Raw genomic sequence first — 23,327 nt, forward strand, 5'->3', positions numbered from 1 at the left:
CTGTAGATTCAGTAGATTAGGCTTTGTCACTCGCAACGTCAGAGAATTCCATTTCCCTTGCCCCATAAAAGTTTTTTACAATGTTCTGGTCAGAAGCAAGTTGGAGGCGTCCTGGATAGCCTGGATCCCTTTCGAGTCAACGTACATTCTACTATTGGAAAAGGTCCAAAAGAATTTCCTTAGGATGTATTACCAAAAAATATTTATTTTAGGAACCCTGGGCTTCATGTTTTTGGAGGTGAGGCACAACTTAAGCCTACTACTTTTAGCTTGTTGGGCTTTTCGTGGAGACTCTGACTGCCTTGAACTAGTAGAGAGGCTTGTAAGACTTTTTGTACCGGACATTAGAAATATAACCCTTGCTTGAGATTTTGCGAGTTTATGGAGCTGCGGTGGATGGATTGGCAGTCGAGTGTATTTGGATGTTAATTTTAAATTAAAGTATGTAGTTTCTCAATGTGTTGGTGATAAGACTGATGTAGTGCTGTGTAAACATTAAATAAATAAACAATACGAGATACGTCTTCAATTACGTAAATTGTGCTTGACAATCGCTACAAGCTAGGTGGTAAATCATAAGTCGCGAATGTCAAGCCGGAATATTTGTTAAGTCGGCTTGATCGTCTGCACAGCGCTTGAGACACGTGATTTTAATGTTGTTAATTATATTAATGGTGTTAATTTTCGTTAAATAAAGTTTTTTTATTGCGATTTCATAAGTTTGTTTCATTACCGTCCACTGATAAAATTACCATCCATGCCCATTTCATTACCAGCGCGTAGTTCATTACCACCAGTCTTATTAAATGAAAAGTAATAAGGTTACGAAGGTGCCTTTAGCATAAAAGTGTCAATAAATGAATCCACAATGCATGAAAACCCAAAAATTTACCATTTAAAAGAAAATTTACAAATCGAGAGAACATCACCCATTTGCACGAAATGAGAGAACGACCCTTAAATAGAAGTTTATTTGCGTACATTTATAAAGTGACCAATGATATAATTATTATTGCCTGGTACCTAAGTATACAGATATTTAACCTCATGGACTAGTAAAAGAGGCCTAAACGAAGATTTTTTTATTAATAAAATTTTGAGGTAGATAGGTTATAGAGTCTGTGCGGAAAGAGAAGAGTCGTGGAATGTATGGGGCCCAATACATTCCACGACTCTTCTCTTCCCGAACAGACTCTGGGTTAGGTATGCGGATGTCGTGGATAATCTAGTTACAATACACTTGTAAGCATACCCGTACTAACTCGGACTAAAGTGATGTAGCAAAATAATTTATCGACAAAAAATTAAGTACATCGATGTTAATACTCTCAACATCTAGATTTTACTCCACATAAATAAATATTATTATTTTCTCTGGATTTTAAAATAAACACAGTAATCAAATTAAAACGTGTATTGTTTTCACTTTACAATTGATTTCATAGTATGATTATTTTAATTGAAATTACATCGGTATATTTTATTATCTTAAGAGGCTCGGTATCAGACATAATAACGAACCTCTTTATAATAATCGAGGATTTTTCAATGAGCACATGTATAAAAATATACATCGACATTTTATTTATCGACATCAAATCCCTAGTCCCTTACGTACCCCCGAGTTAGCACATATATGCTTGTAAGATATGTAACAATTATTTTTATACAGTTAGGTGTAATCTGTGTGTTGACAAAATGACTCATACAATTAATGATAAATAATACATCATTAGTGATAATTTGTAGGTAAATATTAAGTATTAAATCATGATAAGAATGGGATTGAACACATAATATAAGTACAATATCGTTCTAAATCTAGGAATCATATATATAGTTTTTACATTTATTAGGTAAAATACAAAAGCGAGAATGGACTTTAAAAAACATACCTAATCGATAATCAATCACTCATAATATAATAAATTATAACATACAATTTAAATTAAAACATAGTATATAAAAAAAATACATGTCATCCATCTGACAATATGTCCTTGTCCATTGTATTAGTAATTGATTATTTTGTAATAATAAAGAACGTTAGTTGCGAATCCCATTCTCATTGCGGTCGAATTATTATTATTATATGAGAGATGAAATGCAGAATAAATGGATATTAATTATTGTAATCCTTATAGGTAAGATATTGTAATTATGGCTGAATTATGGTATTAAACTCGTTCGGACCAGCCGAGAGTCTACGTTGGTCACCAACGTAGACTCTACACACCACTCCTACATATTAAGAATAATACCTGACTGTGTTTTGAAAATGAACACTATAAATATAAAAAATTCCAGAAAAATATTTTCGTTCCAGGGGTCGTAACCGGTATTTACTTATCTATTTTAAAAAGCACTCTGTAGACGTAAGCATTACGTGCAACTAGTGACATGAAAAAGTTGATCCAACTACCTAAGAGCTGTTTCCCACTGACGTCCAGTTTTTTGCGGGTACGGTTTTTACGGTACGGTAGTATAGGTACTAATATAGTAACTTTCACACGAGGATTCTGTTTGCGGGATCCTGCATGCATACTACAGAAAACTGGATCCTGCAAAAAACCGCACCCGCAAAAAGCTGGACGTCAGTGGGAAACAGCTCTAAGCCGCCACTTTTAGTTTATTTCTCTAGTTTACAGTTGGTTATTTTTGTATTTAGATAAGCTCCGAAAAAAATTATTCATATTTAATAAATATTGTAAATAAAGATAGATAGAGATAGACCAAGCGATTTTTAAGCCCACGCAGTGCAAGTGTTATTTTAAACGTCAAACTTATATGAAATTATGACGTTTAAATAACACTTGCACTGCGCGGGTTATCAAAATCGCTGCAGACTTTTCTTGGTCTAACTTTAGGTATCGTTACATTGCCAACATTACCAAATATCTTTAAGGATGTGCGTTTTGTCATCTAATTAATAATCTAATTTTGTGACATGGAATACAGTGTATATAGGTATTGTGATATAATAGAGGTATAATATGTGTGTAGATTTACAGTTACGTTTCGTCATAGTACCTAAACCTAATTCAGGATATTTTTTTTATAAATGTACAACCTAGGTAAGTAAATATTATTTTTATACAAATAGTATATTTTTGTATGTATGGACAACTTTAATCCTTAGTATGAAATCCCTGTTTCTTAAGCGTATGCTTATAATATTTTATACAAATTATTGCACATAACAAAATAAAGATCGTCCTATGTGAATTTTTATGTTTTAAATTTTGGATGGTTGTGGAAAAAACTGTTAGTCCGATTTAAATACCTAGATGAAATTAGTCACACGTAAAAACTGAGCGTTGTAATTAAATCTTATATAGAAAATCTTGCAATCCAAAAATCATACCCTAAAAAAGGTTTCTCCCATGAGAAAGGTTTGTTTAGGAGTGCCATGCTGCCATGCCATTAATGAATTCCACTCGACGCGGGAGAAACCGCGAGCGATAGCTAGTATTATATATGTATTTAGTTACTAGTATGAAATATTATAATGGTTTAGAAGTAGGTAAAACTCATTGTTATCCGTTTACAAAATTCAACTCAAAAAAAAGATGTTTAGGTATTATATCTGAGTGTATATTAGATTATACACGTAGTTACCTACCTGTTTATAAAAGTGGTGACAACTGTATTCTACTATAGATAGTTTTGGTCAATGGCCAGAGGTAAAATTTTTCTCTCTCTCTCTCTCTGTTTTTATTCCAGAATTCAAAAATATGTCACCGTAAGACTATAACGCTGCTACAGAGATGCAACAGATTGATTCGCACGTAAAATTAAATTATGAATATTGTATGCAATATACAACGAAATTAAACAAAATAATAAATAATTAAAAAATAAAACTTTGTATTATTAAATCTCACGTTCTATTTGGTTAGTCTAATAGGTACCTGATTTGATGGGCACGGGATGCACTGATTAATATAGGTTTGGCCAGGGACTGTCTCATTTCTTGTTAGAAATTTCTTGTTACACAGAGAGAATCATATGCCAGGTTTATGCCAGGTAGTACCAGCACCTAAAAGAAAGGGATGAGCAGGATAATAGCTTTTTTGTTCTCATTTACTGACAAATTGGTTTGCCATACTATGAATACCAGATCAACTTTACCTTTTTAAAAAGTTCGAATACGCCTCCTGATTTGCAATCAAAACACGAAGTGTGGATGTGTCAATACCATGCGCGATTACCCTAAATTTACTTAAAGACCACCCACTAAATTTCTCTGTTAATCCCAATGCATAATTTCGCCGTTTGTACTTTCCGGTATTGTGCACTAAATATTAACAAATAAGCAAATACATCTAATGGAGCTAATTTCTGACAAGTGGGAGGTAGGTAAATATGCAACTTGATTTACAATTATATCGATAGGTTTTTCTGTAATTATTACAACCATATTTTTAGGAATCAAAAAATTCAATTACTATTAATATTAGGTATTATAAACGCTACAAAAGTTTAGATACTTTTATCGATTTGGAATAAACAAAAGAAAAATCTAGAATAACCATTCTAGATCAGGGCAGCCACATGTTCTTGTCTGCACGTTTCTTGGACAAGTCGCTCTTGTATACAGCACGTGAACAAATTTATTTTACTATAACTATTGCCTACATCCAAAGACCCAGAGCATAGGTTGACTTGAATCTATGCCATACATAAATTTGTAGTCCGTAACAATACTGACCTCGAGTGTGTGCAGGATAGTTAAGGGTGACATAGGTACAAAGACATGGCATGCACATATTCTATCGTCGTCTACATCTCGGTACGTGCTTCACTAACGATTAAATATAAGTGAAGTGTATGTTTGTCTGTATAAAAATGATAAACCTATCGCATTCATCGGTTTATCAATGCAATGTCACTGTCTGATCTTAGGGGTCATTAATTAATTACGTCACAAGTTTAGGGAGAGGCAGGGGGTCAAGAAATTGTCACATATTGTGACAAGGGCGAGGAGGGAGTCACAAACTTTGTGACGTCACTGTAACTTATTTAAATTATTTCATTCGCTGTTACAGAGTTTTTACAACGCTAATAGTTTTTATTCGTAAAATATAGGTACGTTACGCGGCATAAACGGCAGTAGCTTTTTTTACGTTAACTTAGAAGTTTGACTTTTTCACAGCTTCAAGGGAACGCGTTTGTAACAGATAAAGATTTGACAGGTATTAATAAGAAACACGGGAAGATATAGTGTCAAGAGATACCGCAGACAAGATGACGCGTTTCCCCCAGTCCTTGGTCAATCTCGGAGCACATCCATCGCAATCAAGTTGTCAAATGGCAATTGGTCAATTTAGCAATAAACAGGTGCCTCTGGGTCCAGCGTCTATTGCAAGACCAACGAGCGACACGGTGGCACCCAGAATATGAAATCTTAAGCGATACTCATTTAAATCAAAATTAAAACAAAAGTGAACATGTTCCTACAAATTTTGGTCCTTCTGGCAGTGTCAGGTTAGTTGTATTCGTTTATTTTTATTATTTACTCCTAATAGGAATTGTTTTACCGGAAATAGTAACTAGCCAATTAACGTCAGTATGACCTTATCAGCTATGGCATCAAATTAATTGCCTGTCGATGGAAAACCTCGCAAGACTTAGGGCACTGCTAGGACGGAATTAAAACAGTTTAGGTATTAAATAATTTGTACAGTCAACACAAACAGTCACGGCCAAATATATCGGAACACATCCTAATTTATATACCAACAAATGTGAGTAACAATAAATATTTGGCCACTTTGGCAGTCACTATTATATACACTGGTAGCATTAGCATTTTCATCATTTAACCCGAATTTTAGAGAATAAGATTACCTAGAGTTAATTACAAAAGACGACAGAAAGAAGCCAAACGGTTTGAAGTCCTTAGGCTGTTGTTTATCAGGTAGAACTATAACAGAACTATGCCTGAACCCTGATTGACATTGTAAAAATTATGGTGGAAACGCTGTAGATACCTACCTATGTATCTAATACCGGAGTCGTATTGTACCTATTATTTAATTGAAGTATTTTTTTCTGTTACGATTAAAAATAATACAGAAAATGGATCATCATGGGAACCGACTTCAAATATAATTAATTATCACACGTCATAAAACGGTCACTTGCGTTACTCTTGCTGTGGATTGACCCAAATCATAAGAAATGACATGCGCTCGGGCGACGCATTCGGGGAGCATTCAGTCGGCCAATCTAGACGCACCTTATCAAAAACCAACAAGTAGACGGATACGTATGTTTGCTATTCGTACAAAAATAACATACAGGATGACCTCAGCCATTGGACAAACCCTGAAATCCCACGTAGACACTTCTCAGAAATGCTCTAACGGTAATTTTTTTTTAATTAGAACAATATTTAATATTTTTTTAGGATTATAAATAAATAAATTATCCAACAAAAATTATTTCCAATAATCGACAACAAAAAGAAACATACTGTATTAATCATCGGCAGTGCTTTTGACAATTTGTTTGAAAATGTGCGGCAATGATGACATTTGTCAAAAGTCAGAATCTTATTAATGTCATAAATAAAAAAGATAATCAAAACGTTCGAAGAAGGTTTCATACTATTTATTACCTCAAGAGCTACTAACACATACAGGGTGCTCCAAAGTAAAAAAAAACATAATTTGTTAATTTCTTCGTATTTAACCGCTACACCGATTGTTATGATACTTTTTATACTGGTTCTAAATATCCTAATGCATATGTACATTTCGGCTTTGTCCAATGGCTAGGGACACCCTATACCTACATATTGAAAAATATTCCGGTCACATATTTATTAGGGTGTTCGGGCAACTAAGGCAAATACCCAATGAAAAATCTTTAACTAGATATCAAAAATATGATTTGAATTTTTTAGTTTCCCTCCAACAATGTGTTTTGCACACGAAATGCATGATTTTTACATTGGAAATTGGTGCTGTTATTTTTCATAAGATCAGTAGGTACCAGAGATGGGTCGCGGGTATTTACCCAATTTACCCACCCAGGTAAATACCCGGTAAATACCCATCTACCCGGTATTTACCCGTATCTACCCAAATGGACGGGTAGATTCATATCTTGTTGCACATGTCGATTTGTGTTAAAGTGGAGATATAAACCGAGTTAATGGCTGTAATTATTGTGTGTCATTTAAAATGAAATGGTTTAGTTGCAGTTGCAGTTGTAACTAAGGAATTTTTAGTACAATTTTGATAAATATTAAAAAAACGCCGTCATAAGAGTATTTTTTTAGACTTGAGTAAATTATCGTACTTATACGTTGATAATACACATTCCAACTTCGGTCGGCGGGGGGTGTTGTTGGGGGGAGGGGGGCAAAAGTGAACTTTTTCATATTTCTTGGAATCTGTCATTAATATCGAAAAGTGTTGTATGTTCAAACTAAACTAGACATAATTTTCTACAAAAAAGGTTATATACATTTTTGTCCTAAAACTAACTGTGTTTGACTTATAAGCTTCACAAGTTGGGATACTGCACATTTTTTATTATTATCATTCATAAGTATTCTTTATTTTCATCTTTCTAATGTATATTAAAAGCATTTTAAAACATTTCCGGAAGCCAGGGAATGATTTTACACGATTTTTCTAATTGGACTGATATGTTAAAATCGAACTTCACCTCATAGCAACCTTTTCGTAATTAGTTTGAACATACATTTTATGTAACATTATAAAAAAATACTTAAATTAATCTTATTTATACTCACATACCATTAAACACATCAACTTTAGAAGAAAAACGAAAATACCCGCGTATTTACCCGCGGGTAGGTAAATATCGGGTATTTACCGGGTAAATACCCGCTCTCGGGTATTTACCCGGGTAGTTACCCATCTCTAGTAGGTACCTACTTTAAATCCCACATAGAAATCAGTCAAAAACTCTCGTTGGTGATTGACCTAATAAATCATTCAGCTTTAAAAATATTGGTCCAAAATAATCTAAATATGGGTTGGGCTGCTTAAATCCGGCATTTCCGGATGATCTCAGAGCACATGCTGTAGATCGTAACTCATAAAGTTTCGGACTGAATTGGCACGTTACGGTGCTCTAGCCAGTTTGTTTATTATAAATTTACTAGAATTATATTGTGTCTGAAAGAAATTTAGTGACTTATAATTATAACCAGACATTAAATTGGCTTAACCTACATCCGCGATGCATGGATTCGGAATTCTGTACAATACGCAACAAGTATAAAAATTGTAAGTCAACCTAAATCGATGTTTGTAACCTTACACCATCCTGCCAGAGCTAAAACCATTAACGAAGTGACTTCAAAAGGATTGGTTGAATAATTAGCAGTACATCAAAACAACATTCAAACTGAAATAACTCAAAAATACATATCCTTTCATTTTGAACCCTATATTCGTTAAGATACCAATAGTATTGTATTGTATTGTACTAGTACCAGTTGTATGGAGTAGATTAGCAAATTGGTTCTGAATATTGAAAGCACAACTTCAAAGGTGTTTATAATGCCTTGATCTAAAATTCTAAAATAGTACCTATCCCAGTATCCCAGTACTAGGTACCTATCCCAAGTCCGGGCCCAATCTGCATTGGGCTAGCGTGCGGACTACACCCCTCCCTCTCGCGCATGAGGGGAGGCCTGTGCCCAGCAGTGGGACGTATAATAGGCTGAATTATTATATTATTTCACGACTACGAAAATTTGATAAAAAAAGTGTTAAGGGAATTAGTAAAAATCTCAATATCTCAGTAGGAGAGATGTTTTTTTACACTACCTAATAAAGTAATACAGACATATATTATCAATGATTAAAAATACATCATCAGATACTAAATAAAAACAGGACAAGAGCATATATATCGCATCGCACCATGCTCTGCTCAGTAAGTATAGACACAGTCTTTTAAGAGTAACAGAGGTAAAACGCATGAAACATTTGTATTAAACAAATTATACAAATAGTATAGTATTTTTTTTTTTCGAGTTACAGAGGTTTGTTAGCATACAATTTCTATGTTTTCGAGTTATAGGGATCTAATTTCTTTTTTCGAGTTAAAAATGGTAAAAATTGTACTGGATAATCCTGAAGGGAATCCTTGGTTACAATGGTTACTTACCTACTTCATCTTAATGAAGTTAAATATTTCGAGTTATGTAACTTTTGGGCTTTGAAGGGAAGGGGAAATTTCGTGTTAACGAGGATTTCACTATATCAAGGTTCTACTGTTTTAATACGCAAAAATTATGTTTTTTTTATTCTTTATTATAGGTATGCATAATAAATATCTATTTATCTAACATTTTACATAATGTTTTTACGTCGTTTTATACAGTTATAGCAGAAGTTTTAGTTTTGGAGTTTTAATATTTATTTTCTCGGTTTCAACTTCATGTCAATTGTGCATTGTATTACGAGACACCCTATGAAATTACATCGATATTCAATTGCTGCATGTCACATCACTAGTAATTAAAGCAACTGCATGACAGTCATGACACTTCATACGTACGTAATGTGAATTGTCATTGAACTCATTGAGTAAACAAAATACTACATATAAAATAGTTTAGAGTAGTTGTAGATTAGCAAATTACCTTTATAAGATGTCGGCAGATGAAAGTGGTAAGTCAAATTACAATAACTTGAACAATACCGTGGCGTTTTTCTTTATAGCTATCCAATACATTCATAAAATAAGAGGGGGAATCATTGTTCTCGGTTTCTCACTCAGCTCAGCTGATTGAAATATCAGATTGACAATGACGTTACGAATGTTGCCAGTGCTTAAAATTAAACCTGCTAATAGTAGTTTTTTCAATGAAGTGTTTTTGTTGCAGGATCTGCCGTTCTTGGCGATGAAGAAGTTTTGAAAAATCTAACCACCGTTACCTGGGCACATGCCGTTAATAATAAAACGTACTTGCAAGCCGCGTTAGCGAGTAAGTTTTTTTGACAAGTACGAGTAGGTATTCTCTTTATACATATTTACCTGGTCACTATCACGTTGTAGGTATTAATACGAATTATTTAGGTAAATATTAGGTTTATCACGTTTATGTATATATTTTAACATAATAATCCATATTCAACCCATATTTTATAGTACTTATCTACCCAATTCGTTTATTAGCATCAAGCATATCTAGGTACCTAAACATTATGAGGTACTTATTGACATTGTGTTTTCGCTAGCTGTATTAAAAATCTAATAATTTATGATAAGCAAATGGAATACCAATATAAAATATTACTAAATAAAATTGCTAATTGTAACAGAAGGCAAGTAAGTATGTACCTACTAAGAATACTAATATTACTGGAAATAGAATTGAGTGCTGGTATTTTGTTATGTTGGTTAAAACAGACCGTGTTATAAAGCTTTCATAATCATAAACTAATTGCAGGCAGCAATAGTTTAGCGCGAGGCGACACGCCTCGCTCGCTGTGTAGTAACACAACATTGTATAGGCCAAAAAGAAAGATTTGGCGATTAGTATTAAAATATTAATCTATTATTCGGTTTGTTAAGGCATATTTTTAGGGTTCCGTACCTCAAAAGGAAAAAAAACGGAACCCTTATAGGATCACTCGTGCATCTGTCTGTCTGTCTGTCTGTCACAGCCCATTTTCTCCAATTACTGACGACTCTCCAACTACTGGACCAATTAAGTTGAAATTTGGTACACATATCGTGTTACATATCAAATAAAAGAGCTCATTTTGAGAATCTCAAATATACATTTTTTTGTAATTTTAAAATAAATAGTTTAGAATTAATTTAAGAAAATAGCCAATAAATGACCATTCCCCCCTTTATTTCCGAAACTACTGGATTAAAAATTTTGAAAAAAAAAAAATGTACAACATAGTTCTTTAGATGACAGGAAAACCTATTAGAAATATGCAGTCAGTCGGACTAATTACTTAGTTTTTGATCCGACCCCTACGGGGTTTTTAAAGGCAATTCACTCGCGTTTCACATATCAAAAATACACTCTTAAAAATTGGGTAATGTACGGAACCCTTGGAAGGCGAGTCCGACTCGCACTTGTTTATCTGCAGCCGCTGATGGGTTATTTTTTATTTGTTGTCGATTTTCTTTTTTCATTTAATTTTGATGAAATCTGGTAGATAGATTGAGCTATAGCTATTAAATATAAGCGCAATTTCACCGTATGTCCTACAAAATGATCCACTGAGTTACGAAAACGTATGGAATTTACGTACCTCTAACACAACGGATTTTTAACAAACAGTTTTTTTGTCCCATTTTGGGATTACGTATTTATTCCGCCCAGAATGAGGAGCTCTTCAAACCAGCCAAATTTTATCCAAATATAACGATAAAAATCGACTAAGTATAAAATAAAAATCGACTCTTAATAACTAATAAGGAAAATCAGTGTTCTATTTACTAAAACTTTTATTTTCGAAGAGGCAGTCGGTTCTACATTTGCACCCTTGCAAATCTGGAACCGGTTAAAATGAACACAAGCTCTAACCGGTATAAACAACACAGATTCAGACTAGTGTACAAACAAGACATCACATCCGACAATAACTCTCACTCAAACCAGATTTGAATAATATTGCATTGCTACAATGAATAGGTTAAGTAGCTTGAATAAATTCATAATAATTTCGGCACTGACGCGCTTTAAAATATTTTGATTTTATTGTAACATGAATATGTTTCAATAACAACAAAGTGTTTTATTAACATATTCAATAATTAATGTTTTCGTCGGAGATTTTTTGCAGCTGGTTTGTTTTGTACCTACACTAATGAATGAATATCATCTTGTGGTTTACGCCTCCATCTCAGAAATAGCATTTCCAGTTGCCGCGCGTTCCCAGAAACATTTGTTACAATTAGCGCGACAGATATAGGCTCCACAATCGCGCAATCGCAACGCCTTGCTATACAAATCATACAAACCAATGGAAATTATGTACCGCTCTCGGACTAATCTGTAGATAGTAAAAATAACGGTCTAAATTTTACGAATAGGCCACAAAAGTATAAACTTATCGCCACCAATATCAAGAATACAAGATGAAATACCGTGACAAACTTAACAGTCAATAATTTTATAAGACTTATTGCCATGATATTCTTAACCTTACTATCCTTACTTACCTGAATTGATCTCATACCAGCCAATACTGATTATACTGCCAACGCCATACAAAAAGTAGAAAAACCCCGGACATTTCACTGTAATACTGTACGGGTTTTCAAAAACCCCGGACGTATAAACTCTACCCGGTTGCTTTCCATGAGGGCTCAAAATTTGGATAAACCGTACAGCAACTTCCCAAAGAATATTGCTCTATTTGATGGTGAGACTTACAATCGTTGAATAGATTGTTGTGTCAATTTGTTGTGCAAAGAACAGTCTGAAATTACTTGTGCCAAATTATAGGCTCTTATCGTTACAATATTACCTGCCTAGATTACCTGGGTCTTGGAGACCTCTGAGCATCCGATGACCTCTTTACTTTTTGTTTATGCCTTATTTACCCGACTACGGCAACGCAAAAGGAGGTTATGATTTTGACCGGTACACATGTATGTGGGTATGTATGTATGTATGTTCATCTGTTCCCTCATAACTTCTAAAGTCCTCATTGAAATTTGACAAACGACGTGTCATTCGAATCGTCTTAATCGTCCGCTGGTTATAGGCTATATGACGTCACAAAAAAATGAACACGGCGCCCTCTAGAGGTCATAAAGTCACGAACCAAAAAAATTAAAATAAGTAATGATGACGTGTTGTATATCATTTGAAAGAGCTTAATTAGCACATTTCAAATACATATATACATATTGTTAGCTTTTGCACCCGGCTTTGCTTGCATGCACCCGATAAAACATTAAATTATCTGGTAAGTAATTCGAACTACGAATCTACAATCGCTCTAGATTCTATCTATCCGCGTGTTACGCGACTACGGCGATACAAGAAGGATTTTTCAAAAGAAATTAGTTTGGCCGCTATATACATGGTGTTTTTTAATGACCTGCAATATTTTATAACGTGAATAGGTATAGAAGTCCAGATGAGCAAAGTTTTTTACGAGATCGGGTTTGGTCCCATGGTAAAAGTTGCTTAGTATATTCACCTCGTAAAATTCGCAGTGGTCAGGCGAAGCATACTGAAACGTACCTATGTGACGCACCGGACTCGGTCCAAAAGGCGACACTAAAAGGGTCAGGCGTAGCCCGATGTACGTGGCGCGCTGTACGCGGTCCAAAGCCGGGCGCCTTCGGCACCCTCATACTAAAAGAGTCGGGCGTAGCCCGACGTACGAGGCATGATGTACGCGTTCCAAAGCCGGGCGCCTTCGGCGCCCTCATACTAAAAGAATCGAGCGTAGCCCGACGTACGAGGCATGATGTACGCGTTCCAAAGCCGGGCGCCTTCAGCGCCCTCATACTAAAAGAACCGAGCGTAGCCCGACGTACGAGGCTCGCTGTAGGCGTTCCAAAGCCGGGCGCCTTCGGCGCCCTCGTACTAAAAGAGTCGAGCATAGCCCGACGTACGAGGCACAATGTAAGCGTTCCAAAGCCGGGCGCCTTCGGCGCCCTCGTACTAAAAGAGTCGGACGTAGCCCGACGTACGAGGCACGATGTACGCGTTCCAAAGCAGGGCGCCTTCGGCGCCCTCATACTAAAAGAGGGGCGTAGCCCGACGTACGAGGCTCGCTGTACGCGTTCCAAAGCCGGGCGCCTTCAGCGCCCTCATACTAAAAGAGTCGAGCGTAGCCTGACGTACGAGGCTCGCTGTACGCGTTCCAAAGCCGGGCGCTTTCGGCGCCCTCATACTAAAAGAGTCGGGCATAGCCCGACGTACGAGGCACGATGTACGCGTTTCAAAGCCGGGCGCCTTCGGCGCCCTCATACTAAAGGAGTCGGGCGTAGCCCGACGTACGAGGCATGATGTACGCGTTCCAAAGCCGGGCGCCTTCGGCGCCCCCTTATACTAAAAGGGTCGGGCGTAGCCCGACGTACGAGGCATGATGTACGCGTTCCAAAGCCGGGCGCCTTCGGCGCCCTCATACTAAAAGAGTCGGGCGTAGCCCGACGTACGAGGCTCGCTATACGCGTTCCAAAGCCGTGCGCCTTCGGCGCCCCCATACTAAAAGAGTCGGGCGTAGCCCGACGTACGTAGCACGATGTACGCGTTCCAAAGCCGGGCGCCTTCGGCACCCTCATACTAAAAGAGTCGGGCGTAGCCCGACGTACGAGGCTCGCTTTACGCGTTCCAAAGCCGGGCGGCTTCGGCGCCCTCATACTAAAAGAGTCGAGCGTAGCCCGACGTACGAGGCACAATGTAAGCGTTCCAAAGCCGGGCGCCTGGCGCCCTCGTACTAAAAGAGTCGGGCGTAGCCCGACGTACGTGGCGCGCTCCACGCGGTCCAAAGCCGGGCGCCTTCGGCGCCCTCATACTAAAAGAGTCGGGCGTAGCCCGACGTACCTACGAGGCTCGATGTACGCGTTCCAAAGCCAGGCGCCAAAGGCGCCATCATGCCAAAGGTTGTCGGGCGTAGCCCGATATATGCGGCGCTCTGTGTGCATTTCTGTACCGAGTACGCCCTCGCAAAAGTAATATAAAGTGACTTCAAATATTAAAATTATAAGAGTTATCATTTTTTCATATATTTACAGAGATATTCAAAGGATCGTAAAGGATGATAAGTCTTATAATTTTCCTGTATGATAATTTCAGATAAGAATTCTATCTTGTTTCATACTTTTTAGAGCGCGATTTGCAGTAGTCGGGTTTTAGTTTTTGAACTTATTTTTTTTATTAGCATAGCATTCACATATTTGTAAATATTTCCTAGGCGATGTGCAGATGCTCGAAGCAGACATAGTCCTGGGCCAGCTGATCGGCAAGGAAGGCCCGCCCATTCCCGTGATGGCGCACCCCCCGGCCACGACCTCCGACCTGTCTCTCGGAGACTTCTTGTCCATAGTGGCGCAGCACAACAAGGGCATCGCCAAGGACAAGCAGAAGGGCGTCAAATTGGACTTTAAGAGCATAGAGGCGTTTGAAAAAGCACAGGACTTAATAGCACGGTTTAGTAAGCCTGAGGTGAGTTGCTTTATCAGAATTTCGAAGATAAATTGCACATACATTTTATGCTCGTGTTGCAAAGGTGGGTATCCTTATTTAGAGATTTTATCGAAAAATCTAAATGATTTACATCTCGAAATTCGTCTTTAAGTACCTAGTCTAAAATAGATTGTCTTATTTTTAACATAAAGGTATCATACGTGTTTTGTATATTACCAAGGACGTAAGCCATTAGGTATTATCAAACTAGTTATTGATGAAAGTTTTGGCCCCACTAAAGTTCACCTTTATGGCACGCCGCCGTGCATAGGTGCGTGTCATAGCTTTTGTCACATAGCGTACCAACACACATGCTTTGTGGAGCACTGCGTAGTTCTTTATTAGTTAAAATGCACTAGACGTTAGTGCCGTAATTGATGTATGTGAAGTCGGCGGGCGTGGAGCCTGTGGAGTGGACGTGATACCGTAAGTGAATGTTTCCTCTGTCGAGGTGCCGCCAGGACTCGCAAGCGCGCACCACGGACGCGCCTTGCTCGCCCTGCTCGCGAAGAGATTTCTCTGCCGCTAAAAGTCCTGAGATGAGCGCGCAAAATGATTCGGTACGTTGCTCATGTTACATAAAATAGTTTTTTACTTTGGGAGTTCTTAATATTCTTGACAAGGCGGACCGTTAGGTTTTTTTAACTTAGTAGAAGTCTTATTTTTCCACAGCTTCAAGGGACCGTAGACCTGAGTATATGGTTTCAATTTCAACTCGATACCTACCTCCACGCGTTTCCGATATAAAGGATCTTGACTTGACAGACAGACAGACAGACGGACGGACGGACGGACGGACAACAAAGTGATCCTATAAGGGTTCCGTTTTTTCCTTTTGAGGTAAGTACGGAAGCCTAAAAATTAGGTCGCTTGCAAGAACGATGGTAATAAGTTACAGTACACATCGGTACTTGAAAAGTTTGTATTACTTACTATACGTTATTCTTACTCTGTTTGGGTGCGACACATCTGCCGAGAGACGCAACTAAAAACTTAAGTCGATGTAAGTCAAATTTTTATATATAATTTAAAAGTAATCAGCTTTATCAAATTTTCAATCTTAAGGGGGCTGTTTATGGTATTTTATTGTAAAAATAAGTTATTGCACTTAATGCTTTTCAGTATTCGTGCATTTGAATAATAATTACAAAATTATATCACTCATCCTTCAATATGGTGCAGACGGGACATGCTGAGGTGATAATGAAGTTAAAAACGAACTCTATGCTTATGTGACATAAAGTAGTTAACGGCATGATAATATTTGTTCACACAGATGGTATTATGACAGGGCGTGTGAATCCTTGATGGCTTCTATCGCCTTGTGCGGTCGGTTCGTCGATTTAATGGACTTCATAGGGTTGCCAAGATTATATTTTAAACATATTGCTTGAGCGATGACTCGAGCGATAAATTGCTATACCTGAATGTTTACCACGACCTACGATGCAAATAATTAGAAAAACATTAGCAAGTTTGTTTTTCAAGAAATTGCTCCCTAATTCCGAAAAAATCTGCTTAAAGGCTCTGTCACACAGGCGCGTTTTTCGGGCGGCGCGTGAGCGGGGCGCGCCGCTTTTACATATAAAACGCTCACGCCGCGCTCACGCCCCGCCCGGAAAACGCGCCTGTGTGAAGAAACCTTAATTCTATAGCTACTGCAAGAGTCACTTATAACAATAATGTAATGAAAATGAACCAGTCATCTTTAATGCTTATTTTAGATCCGATTTGATCAAAGTTTCAAGTTAGATAACAACAATAAAAAAAACCGGGCAAGTGCGAGTCGGACTCGCGCACGAAGGGTTCCGTACCATAATGCAAAAAAAAAACAAAAAAAAGCAAAAAAAAAACGGTCACCCATCCAAGTACTGACCACTCCCGACGTTGCTTAACTTTGGTCAAAAATCACGTTTGTTGTATGGGAGCCCCATTTAAATCTTTATTTTATTCTGTTTTTAGTATTTGTTGTTATAGCGGCAACAGAAATACATCTTCTGTGAAAATTTCAACGGTCTAGCTATCACGGTTCGTGAGATACAGCCTGGTGACAGACAGACGGACGGACGGACGGACAGCGAAGTCTTAGTAATAGGGTCCCGTTTTACCCTTTGGGTACGGAACCCTAAAAAACGTGGTGAAGAAATACGTTTAGTTAAGAGGGACTTAAAGTCAGGAAATTAAAAGAGTAGGTACAAAGGATAAATATGGCCGGCGTTGCGACGGAAAATATGGAAATCACACGAGATTTTTTATTTTTTATCTCAATTACTCTGAAAATATACTTCTGTTTAAAATTTTGCTTGTCAGATCACTGTATTACTAATAACTTTTTTAGCTGCATTGGTATGGTAAATACTACTAGGTAAACTTAACAGATATGGTATTCGAGGGAATGTATTAGAACTCATACAATCATACCTCACAAAAAGACTGCAATATACTGAAATTACTAGAAGGTGTGTTAAAAGGAAAACAGACGTAGTGTACATATGGGATGCAAGATTTATAAGATATGGTGTGCCTCAGGGAAGTGTACTTGGCCCCTTGCTTTTTTTAATTTATATAAATGACCTGCCCAAGGCCATTCCCCATCCTATGATCTTATTTGCTGATGATAGCACCTCTATTATAAAATGCAGTAACCAGACAAATTATGAAAACGATATAAATAATGTAATAACTGACATAATAATGTGGCTTAGTAATAATAATTTAGTAATTAATTTGACCAAAACGAATATCATGCATTTCTACCAGCGAATTGAACCAAATGAGTTTAATATTAATTATAATGGAAATATAATAGAGACTATCGGAGTGACTAAATTCCTAGGATTATTCATTGACAGCCAACTTACTTGGAAATACCATATAAATGAAGTGTGTAAAAAATTAAGTAAGTCAGCATTTGCTCTTCATAAACTTTCCAAGGTAGTAAATAATGAAGCTTTACTTGTTGCATATCATGGACTTGTTGCATCGGTACTACGATATGGAGTCATCTTTTGGGGCAATGCAACTGATAAAGATGCCGTACTTAAAGCCCAAAAAAGATGTGTACGATGTATGTGTGGTCTAAAAATTATGGATAGTGTTATTCCATACTTTAAATCACTAAATATCCTAACTCTGCCCTGCCTATATATCTTGGAAATTTCTATGTTTGTAAAATGTAATCCAAACCTTTTTGATAAAATTGCTGACACACGAAAGCTCCCTGTACGATCTCAATATAAAAATGAATTATGCCATAAAGTATGTAAAACAGCCATGATGCGCAAAAGTGTGCTAGGAATGGCACCTCAAATATATAATAAAATTCCGAACACCATAAAAGAATTCAATATTGTACATTTTAAGAAGACTTTAAAATCACTGCTAATCAAGAAATGTTACTATAGTGTACAGCAGTTCTTGAATGATAATGATTTATAGCTCGTTTTCTATTTTAGAATTTTTTTCTATTTTTGTAGTTTTTTTTTTGTGGTTGAAATTTTCATTGTTGACATTCTTTAATATTTATAGTTTTAAATTATTATTGTGAATTTTCTTTATGTTCTTATTTGGATTAGGATGAATATAGTTCGACAAGAAATTGTAGAAAATCATTGAGGGCGCCACTTCCTACGTGACTGTCACATTTTTTGACGTAAAATCCTTGAACATGGCAGCAATTTGGTATGCAAATTTTTTTAGTTCCATTTTATTTAATTTCTACTATTTTATGTCGCACTATACCTTGGACTTGTGCATGTTTGAACTTAGTATATATATATATATATATATAGTATAGGTAAACAAATTCGTACGCCTAGCGGCAAAACATAGCGTTCGCAATTATGCTTTAACTATAAGACCAATACAATGTACCTATGTTATAACGAATAAATGCATTCTGATTCTGATTCTGATTCTATGCAGGGTAACGATATAGAAGTACCACTAAAATAAATTTGAATATTAAAATAAATGTTTACTTGTTTTTTTTCTATCAAGCCAACTTTAAAATACGTACTTAGCTCATGAAATACGCCGTTGCGTGAACAAAATTCCGGTGATCACACGACGTTTTCTATAGAAAACGAAGTGTAACTGTAGTAACTTTAGCCCACAACTTATAACTATGGTCGAAATTCATGTTCCAGTAAAATATGTATATATAGGTATTTTTTAAATTATGTTGAGTAGGTATATAATATAGAGTGTATCTAAGCTCCAAAATAAATGTAACGAGTACAAATCATAAAGGCTCGTTAAGAAACAACGTTAAAAACTGGACCATATTGTACTTAAGGACTATAGTTATACCTGATTTTATGGTATTCTAATTTTACAGTGTTAACCACAAGACAAAATGTCGTTGTACCTACCCATTTTTTGCCTTTCGGTAACCCTATTTGTCAAAGGCGCCGTACAAATATTGCAGACACATGAAAACAAACGGAATTATCCGGCATCCGTGAGCTTCGATGACATGCACGCTGGAGATTAAATTAATGGGTGGCTGTTCGCGAATCGGGATAAGCCAGGATGTTCACGTCCAATCGGCGAGATATTTAAACGAGACATCTATTTGAAACGGCAGATAATAGTTATTTGTGCAATAAGGTAGGTAACAACAAAAGCTCCAAATGCTGGTATTGACTAGAGCAGATGTAAAATTGTTAAAAAGAGCATAGAGATTCAAAGGCATGAGGTACCTACAAACAGGTTACATAGCATGATTTTCGGTTTAAAACGCTTATCGTATAATCGTATACATAACTAAGATCGAGTTGGGTTAGGTTTAGATACAATTTATAACTACTTAGGTACTTATAAGGTGTGTATTTTAAAAATATAAGTGTAAATTCTGCGAAATGATTCATTCGCGGTGAAATGAAACCGCTTAGGTATCATCAGTCATCACGCTCGCTCATAAGGATAGCCCATGTCCTCGCCCAATAGTGGCCAATAGTGGGACATTCATTATTATTACCAGTTCATACCAATGGAAGGCGACGCACTGGAATGCCCACATGTGCGCGAGAGCAGCTTCCGCGTATTAAGACAGCCCTAAAGCAAAAGGTTGTAACATACTTAAGTTCCATTTTCTGGTACAGCTTTCTTCTCCGGACACTGGTCTGATTCAAGTGCGGTGCGAAAGATCTTTTATATAATTTATGTTTAATAAAAGTATTATTATCGCCTGGGTTTATGGCGATGCATTCCCGTCTGGGAGATTTAACTCTTAGTTCAAAAAACTTTGAACTTCTTAAGTTCAAAGTTTTTTGCTCTACAATCTCTACATCTATAAGTATTTTTTGCAAGGATTGGACTTATTGAAAAGGAGAAATTAGTACACCTGTTATAATACCTATTTGTGACCTTTCTAATTCGATTTTCTATTAAGCTGTCTGAACTTCAACAAACTAGTTATAATTTTAATACGATTAGGTACATTTTTTTTAAAATTCGCAATAGAAAGTCGTCCACAAATCAAAAGCAACTACATATACGCTTCATGCTACATCCTTGCGAGCGCAAAAATTGTATGCAAAAATTTGCGAAAATAACAAGGAAGACATACCCTAGTGATATAAGTACCTGCATGTACTTGTTGTTACGTTGTGCTGTAATTGAATGCACAACCAATTTGCGCAAACGTACCTGCATTATATGACAAGTAGGTACTGACTTGTTTGAGGTTTTTCATTGCAAATTTTAATTTGTACATGACTGAGCATGTATTCATACTTATATAAAGTCAGTCCAACGGCCTCAAGGTACGACGCATCGTATCTCTACCGTCACACACACAACACAACTCTATCGTCAAGGAGTAAGACTGTGTTTAGAAATGTTTAAGCACCCTTGCCTATTTTACGATCCATTTTATGGCAATTGAGTAACATTTACTTGCAGCAGCTATTTCATAGGACGTATTTAAAATCTAATGGCATGCTGACACCGCGATCTACAGCGGCGGGCGGAGGGACAGGTTAAAAGGCTGAGCTTCCCCTCTGGATTGAAAGGTCAGATGACAGTCGCTTTAAGTCGCCAATTTTTGGGATTAAGTGCAGGTCTATTCATGTCGCAAATCTAGATAAACTCAACGCATATGTTTGTCCCCAGGTAACTTTCCCCCTATGGCTGAACGCGGACATCCTGCCGGGCCCCGTAGCCGCCACGACCAAGCCGCTGGACCCCGAGAAGTTCATCAAGTTGGCCTCGAACCACCCGCGCGCCGTGCTCTCCGTGGGCTGGACCACGCGGTACGGCGGCAACATCACCGAGGGCGAGTACACGAGGCAGCAGATCGGGACCATGCTGAGGATGGTCAATGCGCTTAAAGTTAACCAGACTATCACGTTCCCTGTGAGTAATCTTAAATTGCGCCGGACTGTAATTGTAGACGAGCAAGAGATACATTTTTATTATTCACTAGCGGGTAACCCAGGTTTCTGCAGCACTGCGTTCACGCGCGGGGAAGAAAACATTAATGTGATAGAAACATCTAATCTAACCACCGAGCAGTGGCTGTTTATATGTATGCATAATTGCCTGAATTCGTCCGTTAGGTCCGCGCCGGCCTCGCATCTAACAGCCAGCCGGTGATCCTGGACTTGCTGCGGGAGACGCGCGCGCTGGGCTCCTCCGTGACGGTGTGGTCGGCGGAGGGCGACGCAGTGGCGGTGGAGCGGCTCCGCGCCCTCATCCTCACGGTCGGGCTGGAACACACCTACCTGGACGTGCCCGCAGAGCTGGCCGCGCGGCTGCAGCTACCCGCACCGCCCGCCACCCGCACCCACAACTAGGGATTGTTAGCATTTTCTTTAATTTATTACCATTTTATATTTCACAATCTATAACGCTTCAAACTAGTGCAGGGAAATAAAATATTAGATCACAGTTCATTTTCATAGAACCTATTACTTCTGTATTTCTTAACAGAAATAATAATTAGAAATATAACATTTCTAACGTAATGCAATGTAAAGAATTCAATTGAACAATACAATATATGCTCATATATTAACAAAGATCGCGTACCTACTTCAGAATCCAGTGATTAAAATTTACTTCTGGAACGCCGCTCTGTCTGTCTCGATGCCATACCCTGATACTATACAATTATTCTAAAATCACCCTTAACATCAAGCAATACGATTAATAGTAACTGAAAAACAAATCCCTGCAAAGGGTGTCGACCTTTACATGTGGCGACCACGTGACTGCAATGTCGAGTCATTCATAGTTTATCTCGTAATTAATTGGCTGTAAATTAATCCTTAAATGCATGACGATAAAGTAGAAAATAACTTGTGGATATCCAAAGACGCTTCATTAAAGGGCGACTACGAGCATGCAAATTCTCACAAGTGAGTTTATAAGTAGAATATACACTATGGCTTTTAAGATGTTAAATGTAAATGACGTACATATTGTGGTTTAGTTTAGTCATAGTGGAAGGGTTCTTTTTAAATAATATATGTCGTTATACGTATGTGATAGGCTGATAGGTGCAGAAGGAGTCTGTAGAGCGATCTCTGGTGAAAAGTTAATAAAAACTAAATCCGCTGCTTATTTTTTATTCATCAGTAAAGGGTGTCCAGTGTCCAATGGAGTTGGGTAGGTAATCCGTATAGAATACCTTTATCAAATACTCTTAGCGCCACTTGCACCATCCCACTAACCCTAGGTTAAGCGGTTAAACCGTTAACCCAGTGTCACAATGTACGGTAATTATGGTAATTCCAGGTTAACCGGTTTACCCCGGGTTAGTGGGATGGTGCAAGTGGCGCTTAGTAGGTAAATAAATTTCTTCTGTTGCAAAATTAGGTTCTTGGCCGCTGCATTTTCTAAGAAAAACGCAACAGTGTAATACGCACAGTATCCGTTGTGGAACAATTTCTAGAAATATTAGTTAAAACAAAAACTCTGTTATGTTATGTTGCATTCTCGGGATGGAGTAAATAACCTCGTAGCGTGAATTGTTTGTACCTTTATATATATATGTATTTGTATTATTTTGGCCGAGTCGGTTGAAGTTAATATGAAGTTGAAGACAGCAATTGTCCTTTCAGCTCTGTCAAATATATGCAAAAAAACTATTATTTTCAACAAATATTCACGTTATTGTTTTGTATTCGCACAAATGAATTACCGTGATTTAACA

The 23,327-nt window shown here is 37.3% G+C and overlaps 1 protein-coding gene across 3 annotated transcripts; it reads left to right on the forward strand.

Annotated features, from left to right (window-relative positions):
* The first annotated feature begins 5,278 nt into the window (after window positions 1–5,278).
* Window positions 5,279–22,727, forward strand: LOC134791260 (protein FAM151A). 3 transcript variants are annotated; one of them, XM_063762245.1, is made up of 6 exons: window positions 5,327–5,487; window positions 9,878–9,979; window positions 14,895–15,145; window positions 15,628–15,726; window positions 21,284–21,526; window positions 21,730–22,727. In XM_063762245.1, exons 1-6 carry the CDS (start codon window positions 5,451–5,453, stop codon window positions 21,964–21,966), a joined length of 969 nt encoding a protein of 322 aa, XP_063618315.1. In that variant the 5' UTR covers window positions 5,327–5,450; the 3' UTR covers window positions 21,967–22,727. The 3 variants fall into 3 exon arrangements, with proteins under 3 accessions (XP_063618330.1, XP_063618315.1, XP_063618323.1); XM_063762260.1 differs by lacking the exon at window positions 9,878–9,979 and having other exon boundaries at window positions 5,279–5,487; XM_063762253.1 differs by lacking the exon at window positions 15,628–15,726.
* The last annotated feature ends 600 nt before the right edge of the window (window positions 22,728–23,327 follow it).

Source organism: Cydia splendana, chromosome 1, assembly GCF_910591565.1.
Source record: "Cydia splendana chromosome 1, ilCydSple1.2, whole genome shotgun sequence".
Lineage (NCBI taxonomy): Eukaryota > Metazoa > Arthropoda > Insecta > Lepidoptera > Tortricidae > Cydia > Cydia splendana.

Bases quoted from the DNA above. Each gene is read 5' to 3' on its own strand.
- LOC134791260 (XM_063762245.1), top strand. From the start codon at position 5,451: ATGTTCCTACAAATTTTGGTCCTTCTGGCAGTGTCAG. The intron at 5,488-9,877 runs GTTAGTTGTATT...TTTTTGTTGCAG, and splicing joins GGTCCTTCTGGCAGTGTCAG to GATCTGCCGTTCTTGGCGAT. The intron at 9,980-14,894 runs GTAAGTTTTTTT...AATATTTCCTAG, and splicing joins CTTGCAAGCCGCGTTAGCGA to GCGATGTGCAGATGCTCGAA.